The 19,246-nt window shown below is 65.5% G+C and overlaps 5 protein-coding genes across 5 annotated transcripts; 3 read left to right on the forward strand and 2 right to left on the reverse strand.

The window, feature by feature from the left end:
* Positions 1–272: 272 nt before the first annotated feature.
* Positions 273–3,595, reverse strand: PFL1_02904 (uncharacterized protein; the record flags this gene model as incomplete). Its single annotated transcript, XM_007880416.1, has 2 exons — positions 273–380; positions 479–3,595. 2 exons carry the CDS (start codon positions 3,593–3,595, stop codon positions 273–275), a joined length of 3,225 nt encoding a protein of 1,074 aa, XP_007878607.1.
* Positions 3,596–6,763: 3,168 nt separating this feature from the next.
* On the forward strand, positions 6,764–9,279 carry PFL1_02905 (uncharacterized protein; the record flags this gene model as incomplete). The annotated part of the gene is made up of 3 exons (XM_007880417.1): positions 6,764–6,928; positions 7,307–7,456; positions 7,585–9,279. 3 exons carry the CDS (start codon positions 6,764–6,766, stop codon positions 9,277–9,279), a joined length of 2,010 nt encoding a protein of 669 aa, XP_007878608.1.
* A 514-nt stretch (positions 9,280–9,793) lies between these two features.
* PFL1_02906 (uncharacterized protein) lies at positions 9,794–10,835 on the forward strand (the record flags this gene model as incomplete). The annotated part of the gene is made up of 5 exons (XM_007880418.1): positions 9,794–10,071; positions 10,200–10,403; positions 10,501–10,538; positions 10,624–10,703; positions 10,782–10,835. The coding sequence occupies 5 exons, from the start codon at positions 9,794–9,796 to the stop codon at positions 10,833–10,835; spliced, it is 654 nt and encodes a 217-aa protein (XP_007878609.1).
* A 322-nt stretch (positions 10,836–11,157) lies between these two features.
* PFL1_02907 (uncharacterized protein) lies at positions 11,158–13,412 on the reverse strand (the record flags this gene model as incomplete). The annotated part of the gene is made up of 2 exons (XM_007880419.1): positions 11,158–11,572; positions 11,704–13,412. The coding sequence occupies 2 exons, from the start codon at positions 13,410–13,412 to the stop codon at positions 11,158–11,160; spliced, it is 2,124 nt and encodes a 707-aa protein (XP_007878610.1).
* An 801-nt stretch (positions 13,413–14,213) lies between these two features.
* On the forward strand, positions 14,214–17,554 carry PFL1_02908 (uncharacterized protein; the record flags this gene model as incomplete). The annotated part of the gene is made up of 2 exons (XM_007880420.1): positions 14,214–16,757; positions 16,856–17,554. The coding sequence occupies 2 exons, from the start codon at positions 14,214–14,216 to the stop codon at positions 17,552–17,554; spliced, it is 3,243 nt and encodes a 1,080-aa protein (XP_007878611.1).
* Between the last annotated feature and the right edge of the window lie 1,692 nt (positions 17,555–19,246).

The raw sequence follows: 19,246 nt of genomic DNA on the forward strand, positions 1-19,246 counted from the left end.
CTGCTCTTTGTCCCTGCTCGTTCTACGCTGGACGAGTGCGTATGTCCTGAAGAAAAGCCGCCGTTCTCCAAACCTATCCGCGAGAAAGGAGTCCTCGACCCGCAACACGAGGCTGCTCTGTAGATGCATTCGACGCAGCTCAATGGAAGACGGAGAACGAGGTCATGAGTGGGATGCAAGGACGAGGTTGGGTGATAGCAGAACGACGATGGGACTGTGCAGTGCGAACAAGAGGCCAAAGGGCCGACGCCTCGGAGGGAGCGCGATCGTGCCTAGAGCTTGAGGCCCTGGCGGTACTCTACGAAGGCCATCCAGTTTTCGGCCGCCTCCTCGGCAATGGCCCGGAGAGAGAGGTGCCTGCGCCTATCAATGCACTTGACCTGTTTGTGTAGGACAATGGAGGGCAACGAGAACGTCAGTGAGCTAGAAGCGGACCGAGTCGAGATCGGATCGGCGATGCCAGGGCCCCGGCACTCACGACAGCGCGACACTTGAAGACGGTGGCCCGGCAGCGCTTGAGCATGTCTCCGCGTCGGAAGTTGACGTCGTAGTGCGAGTTTTCGTCGGCAAACGTGTCGACGAGCCCGTTGATGGCGGCCACGACGCTCTCGGCGCTGGCCGCGCTGCCCGCTGCCGTGGGTCGATCCGGGACAGCCTCGAGGATCGAGAGGAGGAAGAAAGCAATCTTCTCATTGAGCGGCAGCGAGACGTTGGCTGCGCGTGCGATGGTGGCGAGCAGGGAAATGGCCTTGACCTTCATGTTGTCCGACGATGCGGTGTGGTACGATGCCATCAGCGCCGAGATGAGCTCGGCCGACTCCGCACCCGGCGAAGAGGGTAGGACGACGCTTCCGGCGGTCCACGAGAGCGGCACGGTGCCCTCCAAGCAGCGGGCGATGGACCACATACTGCCGATGCAGGTCTCGACGATCTGTAGGCCGTCCTGCTTTTCCGTGTTGCCCGTCGACGAGGCGGCGACCGACGACGGCAGAGGTTCGACGATGCTGTGGGTGGCCGAAAGGGCGGGCGTGGCGTTGGCCACGGCCGGAACGCTGGCGCAACCGCGCGCCACCTCATAGAGGGCCTGGAAGGTGGTCGTCAGGCGCGAACCGGCGCCGGCATCGCCGGAGAGCCAGGAGCGGAAGGCGGCGAGTCGACGTGCCTCCTTAAGACCCGAAACGGGCTGAGAGGGCGGTGGAGCCGCGAAGGTGGCAAGCCGCAGCAGAGCATTGTTGAGCACCGACAGAGAGCGCAGGTGGATGGCGCGAAGAAGCGTCGGGGCCTGCTTCTGCGCCGACGATGCGCCCGAAGAGGCCGAGGTCGAAGAGACCAGGGACGGGAAGCTCGACTCGAATGGCCTCGCAAGAGGCAGCAAGACGTCGGCCAGCGCCGGGACCCCGTTCGTGGGGAGGACGAGATGGCAGAGGGTCGGCGCGATGCTTTCGAATCGGATTCCGCCACCCCGCTTGACCGCCTCGGCAAAAGTATCCTCGTCGGCCATCTTGTCGTCGTCATCGTCGTCGTCGTCGCCTTCGCCGTCATCCGCAGCTGTCTCACCGGCAAGCGCGTTGTCCGTGTCGCCGTCGGCAATGTCGACGTCAACGTCCTCGTCCATCTCCTCGTCGCTGGCCGCTTCTGCATCGAGGTCTTCCTGCCACTCGTCGTCGGCCTCTCCGCCCTTGGCAAGGTCGAAACCGCTTGCCATCTCGGCGAGGATCTCGATGGCGAGACTGAGGGTCTGTGCCTTTTCCTCTGCCCGTACCTGCAGCTTCGCTTGCGCACCGTCATTGTTCCCGGCGTCGCTCTGTGCAGGCTCGACGACGCCCTGCCCCTCGAGATCGCGGGCAAGGGCTGTGCAGTCGACTGCGGCCAAAAGCTGGAGGAGCGCCGGTAGGATGTGCGCTTCTTCGTACCTCTTGAGCGACAGGGCAGCCTCGCCGTCCTTGCGTCCGGGCACGAAGACGTTGGAAGAGGTGAAGGCGGCCTGCTTCTTCTTCCGAGCGCCCGCAAAGGCGCCGCCGGACGCCTTTGTCTTGTCGACAGCGGCCGCCACGTTGCGCAGCGCGCCAGAGGCAAGGACGCCGAGCATCGTGGTCTGGGACAGCACGTAGCGCTTGAGCTTGTCAAGGCTGGTGTGATCGGTCTGAACGCAAGCTTCGAGTAGTACGATGGCCCGGTCGATCTGGACCAAGCGCTTTGTGGCGCCCTCGGCCTGCTGTTCGAGCGATTCGACAACAGGGAGCACGACCGGCTTGAGGGGCTTGGCGCCCTTCTTCTTGGCGCCGTCGCTTTTGACAGAGCTGGATGGTCGGCCAAGGAGGCCGTCGACGAAGTCAGCCTCGCCTCCGTCGGTGAGACCACAGAGTGCATTTGCCGAAGCCAGCGCCAGATCGAGGATCAGCGAGAGCTCCTCGTTCTTCAGCGAAGCGATTGGGTCGCTACTGCCGCTGGGTCGTGCACCGTCTGGCCCCGCAACGCTGAGCACGGAGGCAGCCCGGCAGCCGAGGGCGATGGACCCGCAGAGCCAGGCGGACAAGCCCTGGCCGGGAATCTCGGAGGCGGCGGCAGCTCCCACCAAATCTTCGTCCAGCCACTTCCACGTCACGAGTTTGGCGAACGGGTTGCCGCCGCACTCGCAGAGGCACCAGGTGATGGTGGCCAAATTCTCCGACATCTCCAATAGGCCTTTTCTCGTCTCGGCATCCAATGCGATGAAGGGCTCCGAGTTGCCCGTGCTGGACGATGCCGAGTTCACGTTGGTGCTGGCGGAAGCCGCGATGGCGTCGTCGCTTGCACCAAGGACTTTTTCGTCTTCCGCCGAGAGCGTCTGCCCCGCCACCTGTTCCAGGGACTTGCCCATGGCGGCAGCGATCCGGGTGGCGTGACGCTTCTCCTTCTTGTTCATCTTGTCGATCGGCTTGGCGAGCAGCGCCCGCTTCTTTTCCAACTCTTCGGCCGCTGAAGGTGCGCCGTCGACAAACATTTCGTTTGATCCCTGTTCCGAGCTCTTGGAAGGGGATGCGGAGAGTCCATCGACATCGAACCCGAGGGCGTTGGCTGCCCACCTCATGGCGCCCAGGACGGCGGCAACGCCACCCTTATTGGCCACCTCGCCGCGCACGTCGAAGCCCGCATCGACGCAGAGATTGCGGAGGGCCCCGCTGGCCTCTCGCCTGACCTCGACATTGGTGTCCGACTGGAGGGCGTGAATGAGGCGAGCCACGATGTCCTTTGAAAGCAGCAGCTTGCGGTTCTGCTTGACCTCGGCCAGCGTGTGGCCCGACGAGGGGGAGAGGAGGAGGCTGACAGAGGCGAGAGACCAGATCTTGTCGCCCGAGTTGACGCTGGCCTGCTGTTCCTTTGGTGCGCTCGGAAGAGGTAGATTCTGCAGCAGGGGCACGATCTGCTCTGCTGGCGAAGCCGAGGCGCCGTTGCCCGCGGCCTTGCGCGTCTGCTCTTTGATGGCTTGCAGCGCCGCCGAGGTGGCCTGCACCGTAGCGGCTGACGAGGGCTGACTGCCCTTTTTGGATCCGAGTGGATTGTGGCGCGCCGTTTTGCGCTGGTGTCGCTGCGGATCGAAGCCGGACTTTGGCATCTTGCTTGCCCTCGGAGGTCCGTCGCCTGTCTTAGAGGGAGTGCCCGGTAGGTCGTTGGTGTGCACCTGGAAGCCGAGGCAAGGTGAAGACGGGGTGGGTGCTGTGCGAGCAAGCGGGGTGGTCAGAGGCCGAGTGAAGGAAGGTGTCGGGAGAAAGGTGGCAGAGAAGAAATTGGACAGGTCCTTCCGACACGGGCCTTGGGCGATTTTTTTTTCTCGCCCCGGCGAGCTTCGCAGCACAAACGGAACTCGGGTCTGTCCGAGGAGACATTCACTCCACATGGTGGCAGGGACACGCCTCGTGTCAAGCGATGAGGATGCAACAAATTCCAACATGTACATGCTCGGCATTGATAGTGTAGGGGTATCATGAGTCGTTGCCACTCATCGTCCGGACTTCCGACGATCAACCGATTCGACTCGACCGGGGTTCGAGTCCCCGTCAATGCATTTTTGCCTTCTTCAAACTTTTTTGGCCTATTCAACGTTTTCTCGCAGGCAGGCTGGGACGTCGTCGAACACAGCTCTTCAACGCGCCTCTTTTTGGCACGAATGGGTGAGCCGGCCGTCACGGTGCCTGTGAGGGTGCAGGAGACAGCCGCTGCCGGGCGACCGGAACTATGCGGGCGTTGCAAGCGACCCACAAGCCTGGGGAGGGTGTAATGCGCCGAGGCGGGGCCAGGGTGCGTCACTCCGCCTTTTCCATGGCCGGCGACGTGTCGGCCCGCGCGTGTGTGCGGGGTTACGGGTTTTGCCTGACGGGTGCGCGATCTGGATCCGCTGTCCCCGCTTTTCGCCGCCAACAACAGGCAGGCAGGCGGTCTCGACTGTCGACCATGGAAAGGCCGGGATGGGCAGTCAGGTCACACATCTCGATCTCTCTTCTCAGGCGAGGGGGTTGGGTGGGCAGGGCAGGCGCCACCGACCGGTGGGAGGGCGACACCTCGTCGCAGGCAGGCCGTCTTGAGTCGTCGGTAGGTATCGGCGTGTTTGTTTGTCTCTTCTTTCTGACTGTGATGTGTGTTCTGCCGTCGCCCGCCTTTGACCGGCGCTCTACCGCTGCAAAGGCTGCGGCACCACGCATGTGCCTACAGGTGCTGTGCAGGAGGGGGTAGATGCTGGCGCGGCGGCCCCGAAAAGCGGCAAGGTCCCGCCGCCACCGCTCTTGGGTCCTGGCTGCGGTTATCCCCAAGGGCTGGGGCCGCCATTGGAACGCTCACGCCATCTGGACGGCCCGATCGGGAGCACCTCGCCTTGGCTTTGTCGTGGCAGCAAGTGAGCATTGCGGGCCAACAGAAAGCAGGAGAGTGCGTGCGCACCGACGACCTGGGCAGGCCAGCAGAGATGGTGCCGACGCCATGCGTCGATCGGATCTCGGCATCAGTCGCTTCGAGGTCGAAGGCAGGCAGATTCAGGCCTCCGACTGGGCGAAGCGTGGCCGGCACGATCGAGTGGGATCTAAGGTCCACAGCATCCGTATACAGTACGACCATCCACACACGCTGGAAGCCTTCAGACAGGGCGAGAAGGTCCAACGCACGCAGGAAGAGCAACCAGAACGAGGGCCAGACCATAATGTGGGTTTTGCGCCGGGAGCGGGGGGATCGGATGAGCGGGTTCCCTCGAGCCACCCCCGCACTCGGAAGACCGACCGAGACGGCTCGCCTCGGCATGATTTGACGGCCACCAGACCAAGGGCAAAAGGGCGCGAGAGACGCCTGTCTGCGCAGCGGCGGCTACTTATGATGTCCACGTACCGCAAGCTAAGGCAGGCTGGCTCTGGCACTTCCCCGGTACTTACCCCGGGCGTGGGCCGAATGGAGCAAAGCGGATTTGTGAGCGAGGCGGGGCGGTCTGACTGCTGGTGCCAAGGCGTCTGCCCGGCGCGTTCCACGTCTCTGGATCCGCGCTGCCCTGCCAAGATGCGAGACGATGTCGGGCGCTGCTTGCTTGCTGCTTGTCGCGGTGCCCAGCAGGCACCTACTCTGTACGGGTGTGTGCATGCGTATGGCTCGTCATGAAGGCGAGCCAGCTGAGCGCAAAGGAGGCTAAGCTCGTCGTCGATCCCGTGCGGTGCAGAGGAAGGCAGGTCGTGACGAGGATCAGACGACGTCGGGCGCCTTGCTGTACCTCGGGCAGCTAGGTGTATGTCCAGCCGACGGGCAGGTGACGACGGCCAAGCATCGCTTGCAAGAGACCGCCCGCACGTCTCTCCTCTCAATCTGATGGCAGGCGGCGGGGCGAGCCGTCTGTACGAGAGACGAAGCCAAGAGACACGGAGGAGAAGGCGGCTGAAGCGGGCGCTGGTGAGCGAAAAGGGCAGCCAGAGAGGAGGAGGCCAGGCTAGGCCAGGCCAGAGTGGTGGCTGTCTCGGAGCGTCGCCCCACTGAATGACGAGAGGTGGAGGCACCAAGCAAGCACGGCCAAGCCGGTCTGCGACAGCGAGCATGCAGGCGGTGGCGAGCAGGCAGGCAGACAGCCAGCCAGCCCGCCAAGCGATGAGACGGGCTGGGATGCCCGCCTGCCCGCCCTGGCCAAGCCCGAGCCAAGCGAGGGTGGAGAAAGACAGCCAGCGCGCACAGCGACGGCAGCGGCCGGTGACCCAAAAAAGATGGACGGACGCAGCGCGGCCACAGGCGGGGCCAACCAAGGCAGCGCAGCAAGCAGCCTGCCTGCCTGGCTTTGGCCACGGCGGAGCGCACCGACACACGAGCCATCCAGACGGCATCCCCCCGCGCTCTTTCTCTCTCTCGCCCGTTCGCCCTGTGGCTGCCCGCCTCTCTGCGCCTGCCTGGCTCTCATCTGTGCCTGTCTGCCGTTGGCCCCCGACCGCCCCCCGCCTGGCCGCATCGTGCGTCTTCGTCGTCGTCGCCGCTCCAGGCCAGGCTAGGCTACGAGGCTTCGATCCGGCCAAAGCCGTCGCCGAGCGTCTGGTCGCATGACGAGGCGCCGTCCTATATAAACCTGCTTGCCCGTTCGCGTTCGTGCACGCCCCTGCGCTCCTCACCCGCTTCACCCCGTCATACCTCAGCCAAAGGCACCAATCGACCTCTTTCCCAACCCTCTGCTCGCGACAGACAGAGCTAGATCAAAGACCCGAGCAGCCCCTCGACGCTGCTCCTCCCCGCATCTCTACCTTTATCCACGCCCACAACCTCATCCGTCACAATGGCCGAAGCCGACGTTCCCGAGGTCCCCATTTACGACATCCCCGCCCGTCTCCAGGGAAAGGGCACCGGCAACCACGTCAGGCACCTCCCCCACGTCACCCCAGAGTCCTACGCCAAGGACCACAAGCAGTCGATCGAGGACGCCGACGCCTTCTTTGCAAAGGTGAGTGCTGCCTTGCTGTCGCTCCGGTCGCTCATTCGGCGCATGCGACGGCTGCACAAGTCTCGAGGCATGGGCCATGGTCTTGCAGTGGCGAGAAGCGTCGTAGCTCAGCTGCACGGTACTAGGGCCTGCCGACGCATGGCATGTATGCACGAGCCGGTTCTGCTCATCCAGCCAGCCGCTCGGCAGCTAGGTGGACGAGCCCTGAAGTCACTACCGGAGGAGCTCCAGCGCGGAAGCGCCGAGGGCAAGCTGCGGATACGCTGGTCCGATGATCGGAGGCGTCGCAAAAGGACGCCACGCTCGCTACCTGGATTGGACGGGCAAGGCTGACCTCGTCGTACATTGCAAACCCCCTTTCTCCAACCACCATCCCAGGCGGCGCGAGAGGTCATTGACTGGGACGTTCCCTTCAAGACTGTCCGCAGCGGTGGCTTTGTCGATGGCGATGTCGCCTGGTTCACCGAGGGACAGCTCAACGCCACCTACAACTGCGTCGACCGATGGGCCACCAAGTTCCCCGACCGCGTAAGTGTCGCAGGCGGCCCCAGTGTTCTTTCTGGAACCCGCAGCTCGAAGAGAGGCCGACGACACCTTGGAAGGACCATCCCGCTGACCTGCCCTTGCGCTCACGCCTGCGAACCGTGCCACTGTAGGTCGCCATCATCTACGAAGCCGATGAGCCCGACCAGCACCAGGAGATTACCTACAGCGAGCTGCAGCGCCGCGTGTCGCAGGCCGCCAACATGCTCAAGAAGCTCGGCGTCAAGAAGGGCGACACCGTCATCGTCTACCTGCCCATGATTCCTGAGGCGGCCGTCGCCCTGCTGGCGTGCGCCCGCATCGGAGCGGTCCACTCGGTCGTCTTTGCCGGTTTCAGCGCCGACTCGCTGCGCGACCGCACCCTCGACTGCGAGGCGCGCGTCGTCATCACCACCGACGAGGGCCGACGTGGCGGCCGCACCATTGCCACCAAGAGCATCGTCGACGCCGCCCTCAAGGAGTGCCCCAAGGTCGAGCACGTCGTCGTCGTCAAGCGGACCGGCAACGAGGTCGGCTGGACCGAGGGCCGCGACATTTGGTGGCACGAGGCCGCCAAGAAGGAGCGCGCCTACTGCCCTCCCGTCTCGATGAACTCCGAGGACCCGCTCTTCATCCTCTATACGTCGGGCTCCACTGGCAAGCCCAAGGGTGTCGTCCACACCACGGCCGGCTACCTGCTGGGCACGGCGCTGACGACCAAGCACGTCTTTGACGTCCACGCCGACAAGGGCGACAAGTACGCCTGCATGGCCGACATTGGCTGGATCACGGGCCACTCGTACATTGTCTACGGCCCGCTGATGAATGGCGTCACGACGCTCATCTTTGAGTCGACGCCCGTCTACCCGTCGCCCTCGCGCTACTGGGAGATGGTCGACAAGCACAAGCTGACGCAGTTCTACACGGCGCCCACCTCGATCCGCCTGCTGCGCCGCCTGGGCGAGGAGCACGTCCAGAAGCACGACCTCTCGTCGCTGCGCGTCATTGGCTCGGTCGGCGAGCCCATCAACCCGGAGGCGTGGAACTGGTACAACGAGAACGTCGGCCGCAAGGAGTGCGCCATCGTCGACACCTACTGGATGACCGAGGGCGGCTCGATCATGATCACGCCCCTGCCCGGTGCCACCAAGACCAAGCCCGGTTCGGCGACGATGCCCTTCTGGGGCATCCACCCCGTCATCCTCGACCCGCAGAGCGGCGAGGAGCTCCAGGGCAACAACGTCGAGGGCGTGCTGGCCATCAAGAACCCCTGGCCGTCGGTCGCCAGGACCATCTACGGCGACCACGAGCGCTTCCTCGAGACGTACATGCGCGCGTACAAGGGCTACTTCTTCACCGGCGACGGCGCCGCGCGCGACAAGGACGGCTACATCTGGATCAAGGGCCGTGTCGACGACGTCATCAACGTTTCGGGCCACCGCCTCTCGACGGCCGAGATTGAGTCGGCGCTGATCCAGCACCCGGGCGTCGCCGAGACGGCCGTCGTGGGTATCGCCGACGAGATGACGGGCCAGACGATCGCCGCCTACGTGACGCTCAAGCCCGAGTTCAGCTACGACAGCGAAGAGGCGCTCGTCAAGGAGCTCGTCATCCAGGTGCGAAGGCACATTGGGCCGTTTGCGGCGCCCAAGAAGGTCATTGTGGTCAACGACCTGCCCAAGACGCGCTCGGGCAAGATTATGCGGAGGCTGCTGCGCAAGTGCGCATCGCACGAGACCGACAGCCTCGGCGACCTGTCGTCGCTCGCCGACCCCTCGATCATCGACCACATCAAGGAGAAGACCGAGGCGTTTGACGCAAAGAAGTAGACGAGGGAGCGCTGCCGTCCCCCCGCCGCTCTGTTTATTTGTTTGCTAGATCCCAGTTTCAGGACCCCGGTCGCCGGCCTAGTTTGATATTGCCCCGCGCCCTTGGTGTTTCCAGCTGTGTCGGAAGCGTTTCCCCCGACTCCTGTTCTAGGACGTGCATCGAGAGAAATACCCAGCCACGTTTGGTTCGTACGGTGGAGCCAAGCTGGTGGGGGGGAGCGAGTGAGAGAGGGTTGGTTAGAGGCCGCCGCGCCAGGGACGTGATGCGTGCGTGCCAGCGGGTCGGGCGGGCACAGCGCCAGGTGGTTGGACCCTGCGCTACTTCGCTTGCTCTCTGGCCGCTGCCGTCATTGTGCGCGCGCACGGGGTCCTCCCCTCTCGGTGGCCTGTCGTCGGTGCCATCCCCGCCGCCACCGCCGCAGCCACCGCCATCGTCGCCACCATCACTCCCGGCATTCATCATCCGAGTCCCTTCCCCCCCCCTCCTTTGCCCAGTGACAGGCCCAGCATAACGATGCAGACCAAAACATATGCCGTGGCGCTGGCAGTGCTGCTGCTGGCCACGGTGCTCGAGGCGTGGTCCATCTGGACGCCCACCTGGATCCGAGCATCGACGCCCGCCTCGTCGCCCATCCACTATTCCGCCAGGTACGGCCTGACGCAGCGCTGCGAGAGGGCCTACCTCGACCTACCCTCGTCGTCCGGCCTCTCCGGGTCGCATGCGCAGGCACACGATCAAGGCTGGAAGTGCCGCTCGTTTCCGCTGAGCGATCGCGACTGCAGCCAAGACAGGTAGGCATGCCTTGCCCGGCTCTCGCCGAGCGTCCTCGCGTCCGCTTTGCACCGAGCCAGATGCAGTAGTGCTGACGTCGATCCCACACCCCCTTTCCCCTCGGCACTGCGCTCGACGGCCGCACCAGGAACTTTTGCGCCGCCTGGAGAGGGGCGAGCTATGCGGCCCAGATGTCGTTTGCCTTTCTCGTCGTCTCGCTCCTCGGTCTCCTCCTCATCCTCCTGCTCAACGGCAGGCAGAGGAAGCGAGACGGCTGGAGGATCATCTCGGGCTGCTCGGCCCTCGCCCTTACGCTGCAGGCAATTGCCGTTGGCGTGATCGCGAACCTCTTGTGAGTCCGACCAGGGCGACGTGCAACGGGACACCTCGAGCCGCCATGCTGACCTTGCCCGGACCGCCTGCCTGCCTCTCGATCGCCTGCCCTGCAGTAACAATGACGAGCGCTTCTATGCCGGCTCCAAGCTCGGTGCGTACCTGCCTTGACCCTGTGCAGATCAGATACGAGACTGACATCTTTGTTTTCCCGTCGCCGCCACCGACGCACATCGCAGGCTCAGCCTTCGTGGTGGCCATCTCCTCGCTCTCCCTCGTAACGCTCACCGCAGTCGGACTCGTCGCTGGCGGTATCAGGGTGAGTGCTCCTCGGTCACACGCCGGTTTGTCTGACATCTAGCGTCGCTCACTCTCATCTCACCGTCCCATCCTGCAGAGCGGACAGAGCGACCATGGACCGCAGGGAGACGGGTACCGCTCCATCGACTGATTCCTCGCGTGTCACTAGATCCCTTCTCACCCCCTGTTCCGTTTTCATTGTTGACCGGTTGTGCAATCAGTCAAACTGTGGCCGACGACGCTGTGCGAGCGCAACCCCATTTGAACTCAGGTGGAAGCTCGACTCGTGTCCGGGTCACCCGACCGCCCTCTTTCCCGCTCAGTCCTTCGCTTTCCCATCGCGTCAAGCCCGGTCCAGGTCATCCACGGCCGTGCAAATGATGAGAATGCCATTCCTCACGTTACGAGACTGTCGAAAGACGGAGCAGATAGAGTCAGACCGAGCAGGGGAAGAGGATCTCACGACCGCCACATCACGTCGTCTTGTCCTTGTTGGAACCGCCGCCGCCGCCGCCGCCTTCGGCCTCTTGGATGACGGCCTCGGCGACGTCGACGTAGTCGCGCCACCTCTTTTCGAAGCTCTGCGTCAGCCGCCTGGCCACTCCGAGGCTGCCCTCGACGCGGTCGGCCGTGATGCACACGCTCACCTCGCCGGCGTACGAGCAGATGCCGATGCCGAGCGTGCCCTTGCCCGCCTGCGGGGGCGAGGCGGTCCACTGCACCACCTCCTGCCCTGCCAGCTTGATCCTCCGCCGCGAAGGGCACGGCACGTTGGTCACGACCGCCGTGAACGAGCACAGCACGAATTCGGTCACGAGCCGCGAGATCGGTCGCAACGGGTTCCAGCGCACCGCGGGCAGCAGGCCAAAGGGGACCGGGAAGAGGACGCTGTTGTGCGGTTCGATCAAAGAGGAGAGGGAGCGACGAAGCAGGCCGAGGGAGAGCGCGGTCAGCATCGTACGCGAAAACACAGAATATGAACCGACATCTACAGCCGATCGCGTCCACCGCCGACTCACGGAAGCTGTCCGGTCAGCTGGATGCCGTAGAAGGCCAGCTTGGGCAGCAGCGAGTTCTTGAGCACGTTGAGACCCCTCCTGCTGGCGTGAAGGCGGCGGTGCATGCTCTTGGCGTTCCGCGGCAGGCCCTTGGTGGTGGGCAGGTAGGCAATCGAGCCGGTCGAGAGGTTCTTCATCGACCAGTCGCCGGGCGAGCGGATCGAGATGGGGATCATGATGCCGATCGGGTTGGGCCCAACCTTTCGGGCGAGGCGCTTGACGGCCTCCCAAGCGCCTGGCTCGTCCGGCCGGCGATCGAGCTCGTCGTTGATGACGTCGGCGATGATTGTGCACACGACGTCGTTGACCGTCAGGTGGTGTCCGACAAAGGTCGGGTGCGAGCTGCGCCGCTTGCCCGGCAGCAGGCGGTCGGTCCAGCTGCCCGGCTGGGCGCCCGAAAAGGCCTTGGAGATGCGCTTGACATCCGACAGCGGGAAGGCGGCGGAGCGAGAGAACTCCTTTTCGTACTTGCGCGGGCCGGCGTAGCTGGCCGTGACGTAGCGCTGGCGCCAGAAGGTCATGGCGGCGTAGAAGCCCGTGGTAAAGATCATGGTAAACGAGCCGGCCAGGTCGGTGCCGAGGCCGATCAGGGCGTTGAACCAGTAGAGGGCGAGCATGAGGAGTTGAAGGAGCAGCGTGCCGTGGAAGCGGTCGAGGGGCTTGAGCGACTTGTTGATGCGCGAAGGGCGGGCGACGCCGCGGCGCGCGTCGCTGAGCAGCTGCGCGCCCTCGGACATCATTGACTCAATCTTTGGGCCGAGCGACGTGATAAAGAGCTGGCTCATGACGAAACCCTGGCCGTCGGAGAGCGAGTGGTGGCCGCGCACGACGGCGGCGCAGCCGGCGCCCGTGTCCGGGTCGTTGTAGTTTTCCAGCACGCAGTATTCCCACAGCGGCCGCTCGAAGTCCCAGGGCTGCGCGATGAACTCGGAGACAAAGGCCTCGAGCTCCTTTGGGCCGGCGTCACCGGGCAACTTCTTGACGTGGACGTGGCGGTTGATGTCAAAGTCCGGGTCGTCGACAAAGAGGGCGCCGTGCCAGAGCCTGCCGGCGTCGGCGAGGCGCTGGCGGTACTTTGGAAAGGCGTCGATCTGGTCGAGCGTCTTTTGGCGGATGCGGTCGGCGTCGACGCGGTCCTGGAAGGTGTAGGTGGCTGTGCAGACCGGATTGAAGGCCGAGATGTTGTCGATGAGCAGCCACATGTTGTCGAGGCCGCCGATGGCGTTGGTGCGCGAGAAGACCTCGTCCTGCAGGCGCTGCTGGAGGCGGTGAGCGGCGTCGATGAGCCACTGGGCCACCTTGCCGGCAGGCTGGTCACGCTGCTCCTGCGCAACGCGCTGGAGGGCCTCCTCGGCCCTGTGCGCGGCAAACTGGATGGTCTGGCCGACTGGGGTTACGAAACCCGAGGCAAAGGGGCTAGAGGCATGGCTCTTGTCGGCGGCACCGTCAGCAGAGCCCTGGAGGTGGTGTTGGCCGACGCCGTTAATGGCCTTGGAGAGGTTGGCGACGCGGCTGTAGCGCGAGGTCGACGAGGGGACGGCAGAGGGCGAGGCAGGCGTTGCCGTTGCCTTTGAAGCGCTCCCACCGTTGCTGGTGCCGTTGGGCATGTCTGGCACGTGGTGCTCGAGGGCGGTGCCGTTGGCGGCAGCCTGGGCGTACGACTCGGACATGGTTGGTGCAGGCAGTCTTGGTGGATGGGCCGAGCAAATGGGTACCGTCAGGGCACTTGCGGCTGCTGGCGGCGGGGTATCTTATCTATCCCCTTGTATGGGCGTGGCGTGGCGAGGTGGTGTTGGCCTTTGACGGCGTCGTCGTCGGTGGCGGCGTCGATGGTGGGGGTCTAAGTGGACGAGGCGCTGGCTCGAGGGAAGGGGTGGGCCAACAAGGGGGGAGCCTCGTGGTTTTGGGCCTTGGCGGCAGGCTAGGCTAAGCGCGGATTGGCTCTGGTTGGCGGTGGTGGTCCAGCGAGGAGGCGACGAGGCCGAGTGCGGGGAAGGTGGTACGACGACGGTGGACGTGCGTGGTACATACGTGGTGGCCCACTTGTCGGTCCGACGCCTTTCCGTCTCTGATCTGCCTCTGCCAGCCGTCGGCCGGTGTAGGGTTCCGAGGGTGCCTACGTCGTCATGGCTTGACGTCGGCTATGCAGGCCCAGCAGGCCCAGCAGGCGGGCACCTCGTGAAACCGCAGCGGCGACACGCCCGACCCTCAAGCAAGCGCAACCAAAGGCCAGGTCTGTCCTCGGAACGCGGGATGCGGATGGCGGACGCAGCCGGCCAGGCCCCCCGAAGCGCGCTCGCTCCTCTGTGGTCGCGCGTCGCCCATCATTCCACCATCCACCACTTCCTCGTTCGCCCCGCCATCTCACCGTCCGCTGCCACGTCCCTGTCGCCGCACAACCATCGCGCAGCACCTATCACCGGCACCTCGGTGCTGCGACACGCGCCGCAGACGCCTCTGCTTCCACAGCCATGGTCGCGACCCCAGACAACAGGGCAGACGGCTCTTCTGCCGCCGCCCCGACCTCCGCTCCAGCCGCAGGCGCTTCTGCTGCTGCGCCTGCTGCTGCCTCGTCCACGACACCCGCCGCGGCCGCGTCTGCTCCTGCAAAGGACCCATCCGCCAATGGCACATCGCAGTCGCAGCCGCCAGCTCACAGTTCAGCCGCGTCTTCGTCGTCGGCCCCGGGAGGAGGCGTCGACGCCGTGGGCTCCATCACCAGCTCGGCCGACCAGACGGCCGCCATCCTCACCTACCTCCAGCGCCGTGGCTTCACCCGCGCAGAGGCGGCCTTCAAGGCAGAAGTCGACGCCTTTGTCACCGGCGCAACACCCCAACAGGCCGCCGCGGCCGCAGACGTCCACGGTAGGCCCCCCACTGTCAGCCTCGACGATCTCGCCGCCAAAAACGCCCCCCGAGACCTCAGGGACAAGGAGCACGACAGCAACGGCGACGAAAGGGACGGCGCAGCGAAAAAGGGCGCAAAGGCTGACGCCGCCGCCAGGGACAGGGACAAGGACAAGGACAAGGACAAGGACAATGTCTTTGGCGCCGGCGACGACGCAGACGCCTCGACCGCGGCCGCACAGGCCCTCCTCCTCGACCCTACGGATCGCGCGCGAGGCTTCAACATGCTCCGCTCCTGGTGCCAGGGAAGCCTCGACGTCTACCAGCCCGAGCTCCTCCCCATCCTGCTGCCCCTCTTCGTCCACTCCTTCATCGACCTCGTCTCGATGGGCCACGTCACTGCCGCCTCGGCCTTCTACGCCGCCCACTCCGCCTCGTTCCTTCCCACCCATACCGCGCTCCTCTCCCAGATCCGGTCGCTTGCGCTGCCCTCGCACATCCTCTCCGACCCCCTGGCGCACCGCTTCCGCACCGAGCGCTACGTGCTCAAGATGTCCAACACCGTCTTCAGCCTCCTCCTCGGCTGGCTCACCGACGGCAGCGGCCCCGCCGCGGGCAGCGCATCGTCCACCGCTGGCCTCGACGAGGCCGATGCGCCCGCACGACGGGGCCGCGAGGCGATGCTCAAGATTGTCAACGAGCGCTGCCGCATCCAGGTCCTCGCCGCCCAGCCGTACCAGATCGACGCCTCGGTGCTCGAAGAAGGCACCGGTCTGACGGGCGCAGGGCCCTCGTACTCGTCGCACCCCATCGGCCCGTCTTCGAGGTCGCGCCAACATGCGGCACTCAGCAAGAACGCCGTGACGGAGGCGGATGCGGTGGCCGAGTTCAACGCAAAGGCGGCGGGCCCCCAGCTCAAGCTGCACCCCGCCCTGCCGCTCTCGGAACGCCTGCAGACCGAGGTCGAAAAGGAGCTCAAGGAGGTCGAGCGAAAGGAGCGGGAAGAGGCCAGCCTTCTGCAGCAGCAGCAGCAGCAGCAGCAACAGCACGATCTGCAACAGCACGATCTGCAACAGTCGCAGCAGGCTAGCACGGCCCCCTCTACCCAGACCCAAGAGCCCAACAGCAGCACGCAGGGCGCCGAGAGCACGTCGACAGCGCCCACCGATCCGCCGACGCAGCCGACCGCGACACAGGACGGCAGCGGCGACACGACAATGGAGGATGCCAGCACCGCCATGGCCAAAGCAGGCGACCCCTCTGCCAGGGCGGGTACCCCGTCGACTGGCGGCCAGCTTGACCGCGCCGCCTCTACCGTACGGCCCTCGGAACCACCCACGGCGGGCAGCCTTCTTTCCGCTCCTGCAGGCCCAGACTACTCGGTGGGCCTGCTGGCGCCTCAGCTGACGGATCTACCACCGCAGGCGCCCACCTTCCGCACGGTAGACGTCAAGCGCGAGGTGCAGCGGGTCAAGGACGCTCGCAAGCGCATCCGGCTCGACCCCTCGCTGCTGACGGCCAAGGCGACGACCGGCGGCGCACCCTCGACCCACTCCTTCCGCTTCTCCTCGGGCGTGCGGGACGCTAGCATCAATGCGCTGGGCGAGGAGGGCGCTCGAGCCGCTCGCCACGCAGCGCTCCCCAGCGTCTGCGCCTACACCTACCACGATGCCGACGACGGCGTCACCTGCTCCACGTTTTCGCAGGACGTCTCATTGATGGCCGCGGGCTTCGAGGAGAGCTTTGTGCAGGTGTGGAGCCTCAAGGGAGAGAAGCTGCGCGGGCTCAAAGGCGACCCGCACCTCGGCGGCGCGCGCGACCGGCGCTCGCTCGAGCGGCAGCGCGAGGCGCAGGCGTACACAACGCGCAAGCTCATCGGACACTCTGGGCCGGTGTACGGCGTCGACTTTGACCCAGTCGGCGGGTCGGCCTCGGCCCCCAAACACCTGCTCTCGTCGTCGGCCGACGGCACGGCGCGGCTGTGGAGCCTAGAGACGTTTGGCGCGCTGGTCGCCTACCGCGGGCACCAGCACCCGGTCTGGGACGTCAAGTGGAGCCCGCTCGGCACCTACTTTGCGACGGCCAGCGCGGACAAGACGGCACGCCTGTGGAGCACGGAACGCATCAACCCACTGAGGATGTACGCCGGCCACCTGAGCGACGTCGACGTGAGTAGACCCGGTAGCGCCCCTGGTGCCCTCTAGACGTGCTATAAGCTGACGTCTGCCGACGCGGACTTTTTCCCTCCGCTGTGCGATGCTTGCAGTGCCTTGCGTTCCATCCCAACTCGCTCTACCTCGCCACTGGGTCGTCGGACCGCACCGTGCGGCTGTGGGACGTTCAGCGGGGCGCGTGCGTCCGGCTTTTTGTCGGGCACCAGTCACCAATCTCGTGCCTCGAGGTGTCGCCAGACGGCAAGTACCTCGCTTCGGCCTCGACGGGCAGCGGCACCGCGTCGCCGTTTGGCAACGAGGACCCGAGCTCGATCTCGTCGCAGACCAACGACGTCAGCATCTCGCTCTGGGACCTGGCGTCCGGGCGGCGCATCAAGAAGATGTGGGGTCACCGGGAGCGGGTCAACTCGATGTCGTTTTCCGCCGACGGGTCCATCCTGGTCACGGGTGGCCAGGACAGGTCGGTGCGGTGCTGGGACGTCCGCGCCGTCGGCGGGCAGCGCAAGGCAGCGTCGTCGACGATCGCATCGGCCGACACCGGCGTCATGGCCTCATCGACGCCAGCATCCGCGGCAGTAGCAGCAGCAGCAGCGGCGGCGGCTTCGGTGGCGACCCCTACGGCGGCGTCGAGAGGCGGAGCGGCAGCGGCGGCGGCGGCGGCGGCGGCAAAGGTGGACTGGCACTCGAGCGCTGACTGCATCGCGACATTTTATACCAAGGGGACGCCGCTGGTGGATGTCAAGTTTACGCCGCGCAACCTCTGCCTGGTCGCGGGCGTCTACGGAGGGTAGCGCGAGGCAAGGCAGCAATGACGGGCGGGCCAGTCAGCCAGCCAGCCAGCGGAGGTGCGCCGAGGAAACGACGACGGCGGTCGCCCTGCCCTTGTATCGCCATTTGGCTACCTGCTTCTATCGAATTCGGCGTCGATGCCAGGGAGGCCGCAACGAGGCGCTTGCCAGCCCACAACTGATCGTACGCCTGCCCTGCTGGAAGACTTTGCCCGGGCTCGAAGCGGAACCGCGGGCCGACTGCCGGTGCACTGTACGTGGGACGCCGGACCGGGCCGATCCCGAAGCCCCGTCGACATGCATACGACCACCTGCTGGCGAGTATCGGCCGAGTGCCGTGTGCGCTCGGCGTAGCACGGGTACGAATGGCGCCGGCCCAACGTCGCGCCGGCGTAGTACGGGCTGAGTCCTGCGTAACTTGGAGATGGCCACCTGGCTTGCTCTCGGAAAGCCTTGGCCCGCCAGGCAGCGATCGATAGGGCCCGCCACGCCCCGCCACGCCACCTTTGACCCTGAGCCCGCCCGTCCTTGCCCATGCATGGGTCTTTGAAGAAGCCGTGGCTGCTGACGGTCGACTGGGCCACGAGCACAAATAACGTACGTGCAGCTGGCAAGGCGCAGCTGCTTGGCGTTTCATGGGCGTAGGCCGTCGGAGGTCGGTCTCGGGAAGTGGGCGACCCGACGCGACCGGACTTGACCTGACCTAGGCCTGCGCCTTCAAATGAAGCGGGAAGTCAGGCCCCGGGCCAGCCAAGCTAAGGCGGTCGGGCCGGTCCCGCATGGCCCCCAAAGCAAGAGCCGGCCTCGGAGCGACCCTGCCTGCGTGCGTGCCGTGTCGTGGCTTCCGACGACCGAGCTGTAGCCCGGCCGCATCCACGTACGCTGCTGCTGTCGAGCTCGACGACCATGAGCGGCTTGTCCCGACGCGATTTTATTTTTCTCTCGCTCTCTTCTCCTCTCTTGCTCGCCTGGCTGCTTGGCCCGTCGACGCCTGCTTGCTTCTTGCGTATGGGGCTGGTGGACCTGCCTGTGAAGACGTCACGCCCGCCTCGCCGTCGCTCTCGAGCCGGTCTGCAGCCAGCCAGCTCTATCTCTGCCTGACGTCCCAAGCCTGCCTGCCTTCCTGCCTGCTGCCGTTGGCTCACCGAGCGTTTCTGCACCCTTCCGACCCGATCCGAGCTCTCAGCTCAGCCTCGGTTGTTTTTTGCGTGGTCGAGCTGGCTGAGGTGGGGGAGGGCTGCTTCATATGCGGGACCTGCCGCGGCAGACAAGCAAGCAAGCAGGCTAGCTAGGCAGGGTGGCTGGGCAAGAAGCTAGGCCGGGCTGGCGGCGAGGCCCGAGCGCTCCATCTGGTCATCCTGCAGGCGGGCGCTCGGCCTCTCTCGCGCATCTGCTCCCTTCACCGGCCTCTTCTCTGGCCTGGCCTGTCCTGGCCTGGCCCGCCTGCCTCTGCCCTTCTCCCAGCAGAGCGAGGCTGGCTGGCTGCCAGCTGCAGGCGCGCGCGACGCGGCCGGCCGCGCCAAAACCTCGGTCGTCCGCCCCGCCTAGCCCAGCCTGGACCTTCTTGGCCCAGAGTCGGCAATCAAACAGACACGCCGGCAGGCGGGCAGGCGGGCAGGCAGGCAGGCAGGCGGTTCGTCAGGCACAGCCAGCCAGCCCTGGCCGCTGGCTGGACGGCCTGAGCGGAGCACGCCG

This window comes from Pseudozyma flocculosa (assembly GCF_000417875.1).
Source record: "Pseudozyma flocculosa PF-1 unplaced genomic scaffold scaffold00008, whole genome shotgun sequence".
Classification (NCBI taxonomy): domain Eukaryota; kingdom Fungi; phylum Basidiomycota; class Ustilaginomycetes; order Ustilaginales; family Ustilaginaceae; genus Pseudozyma; species Pseudozyma flocculosa.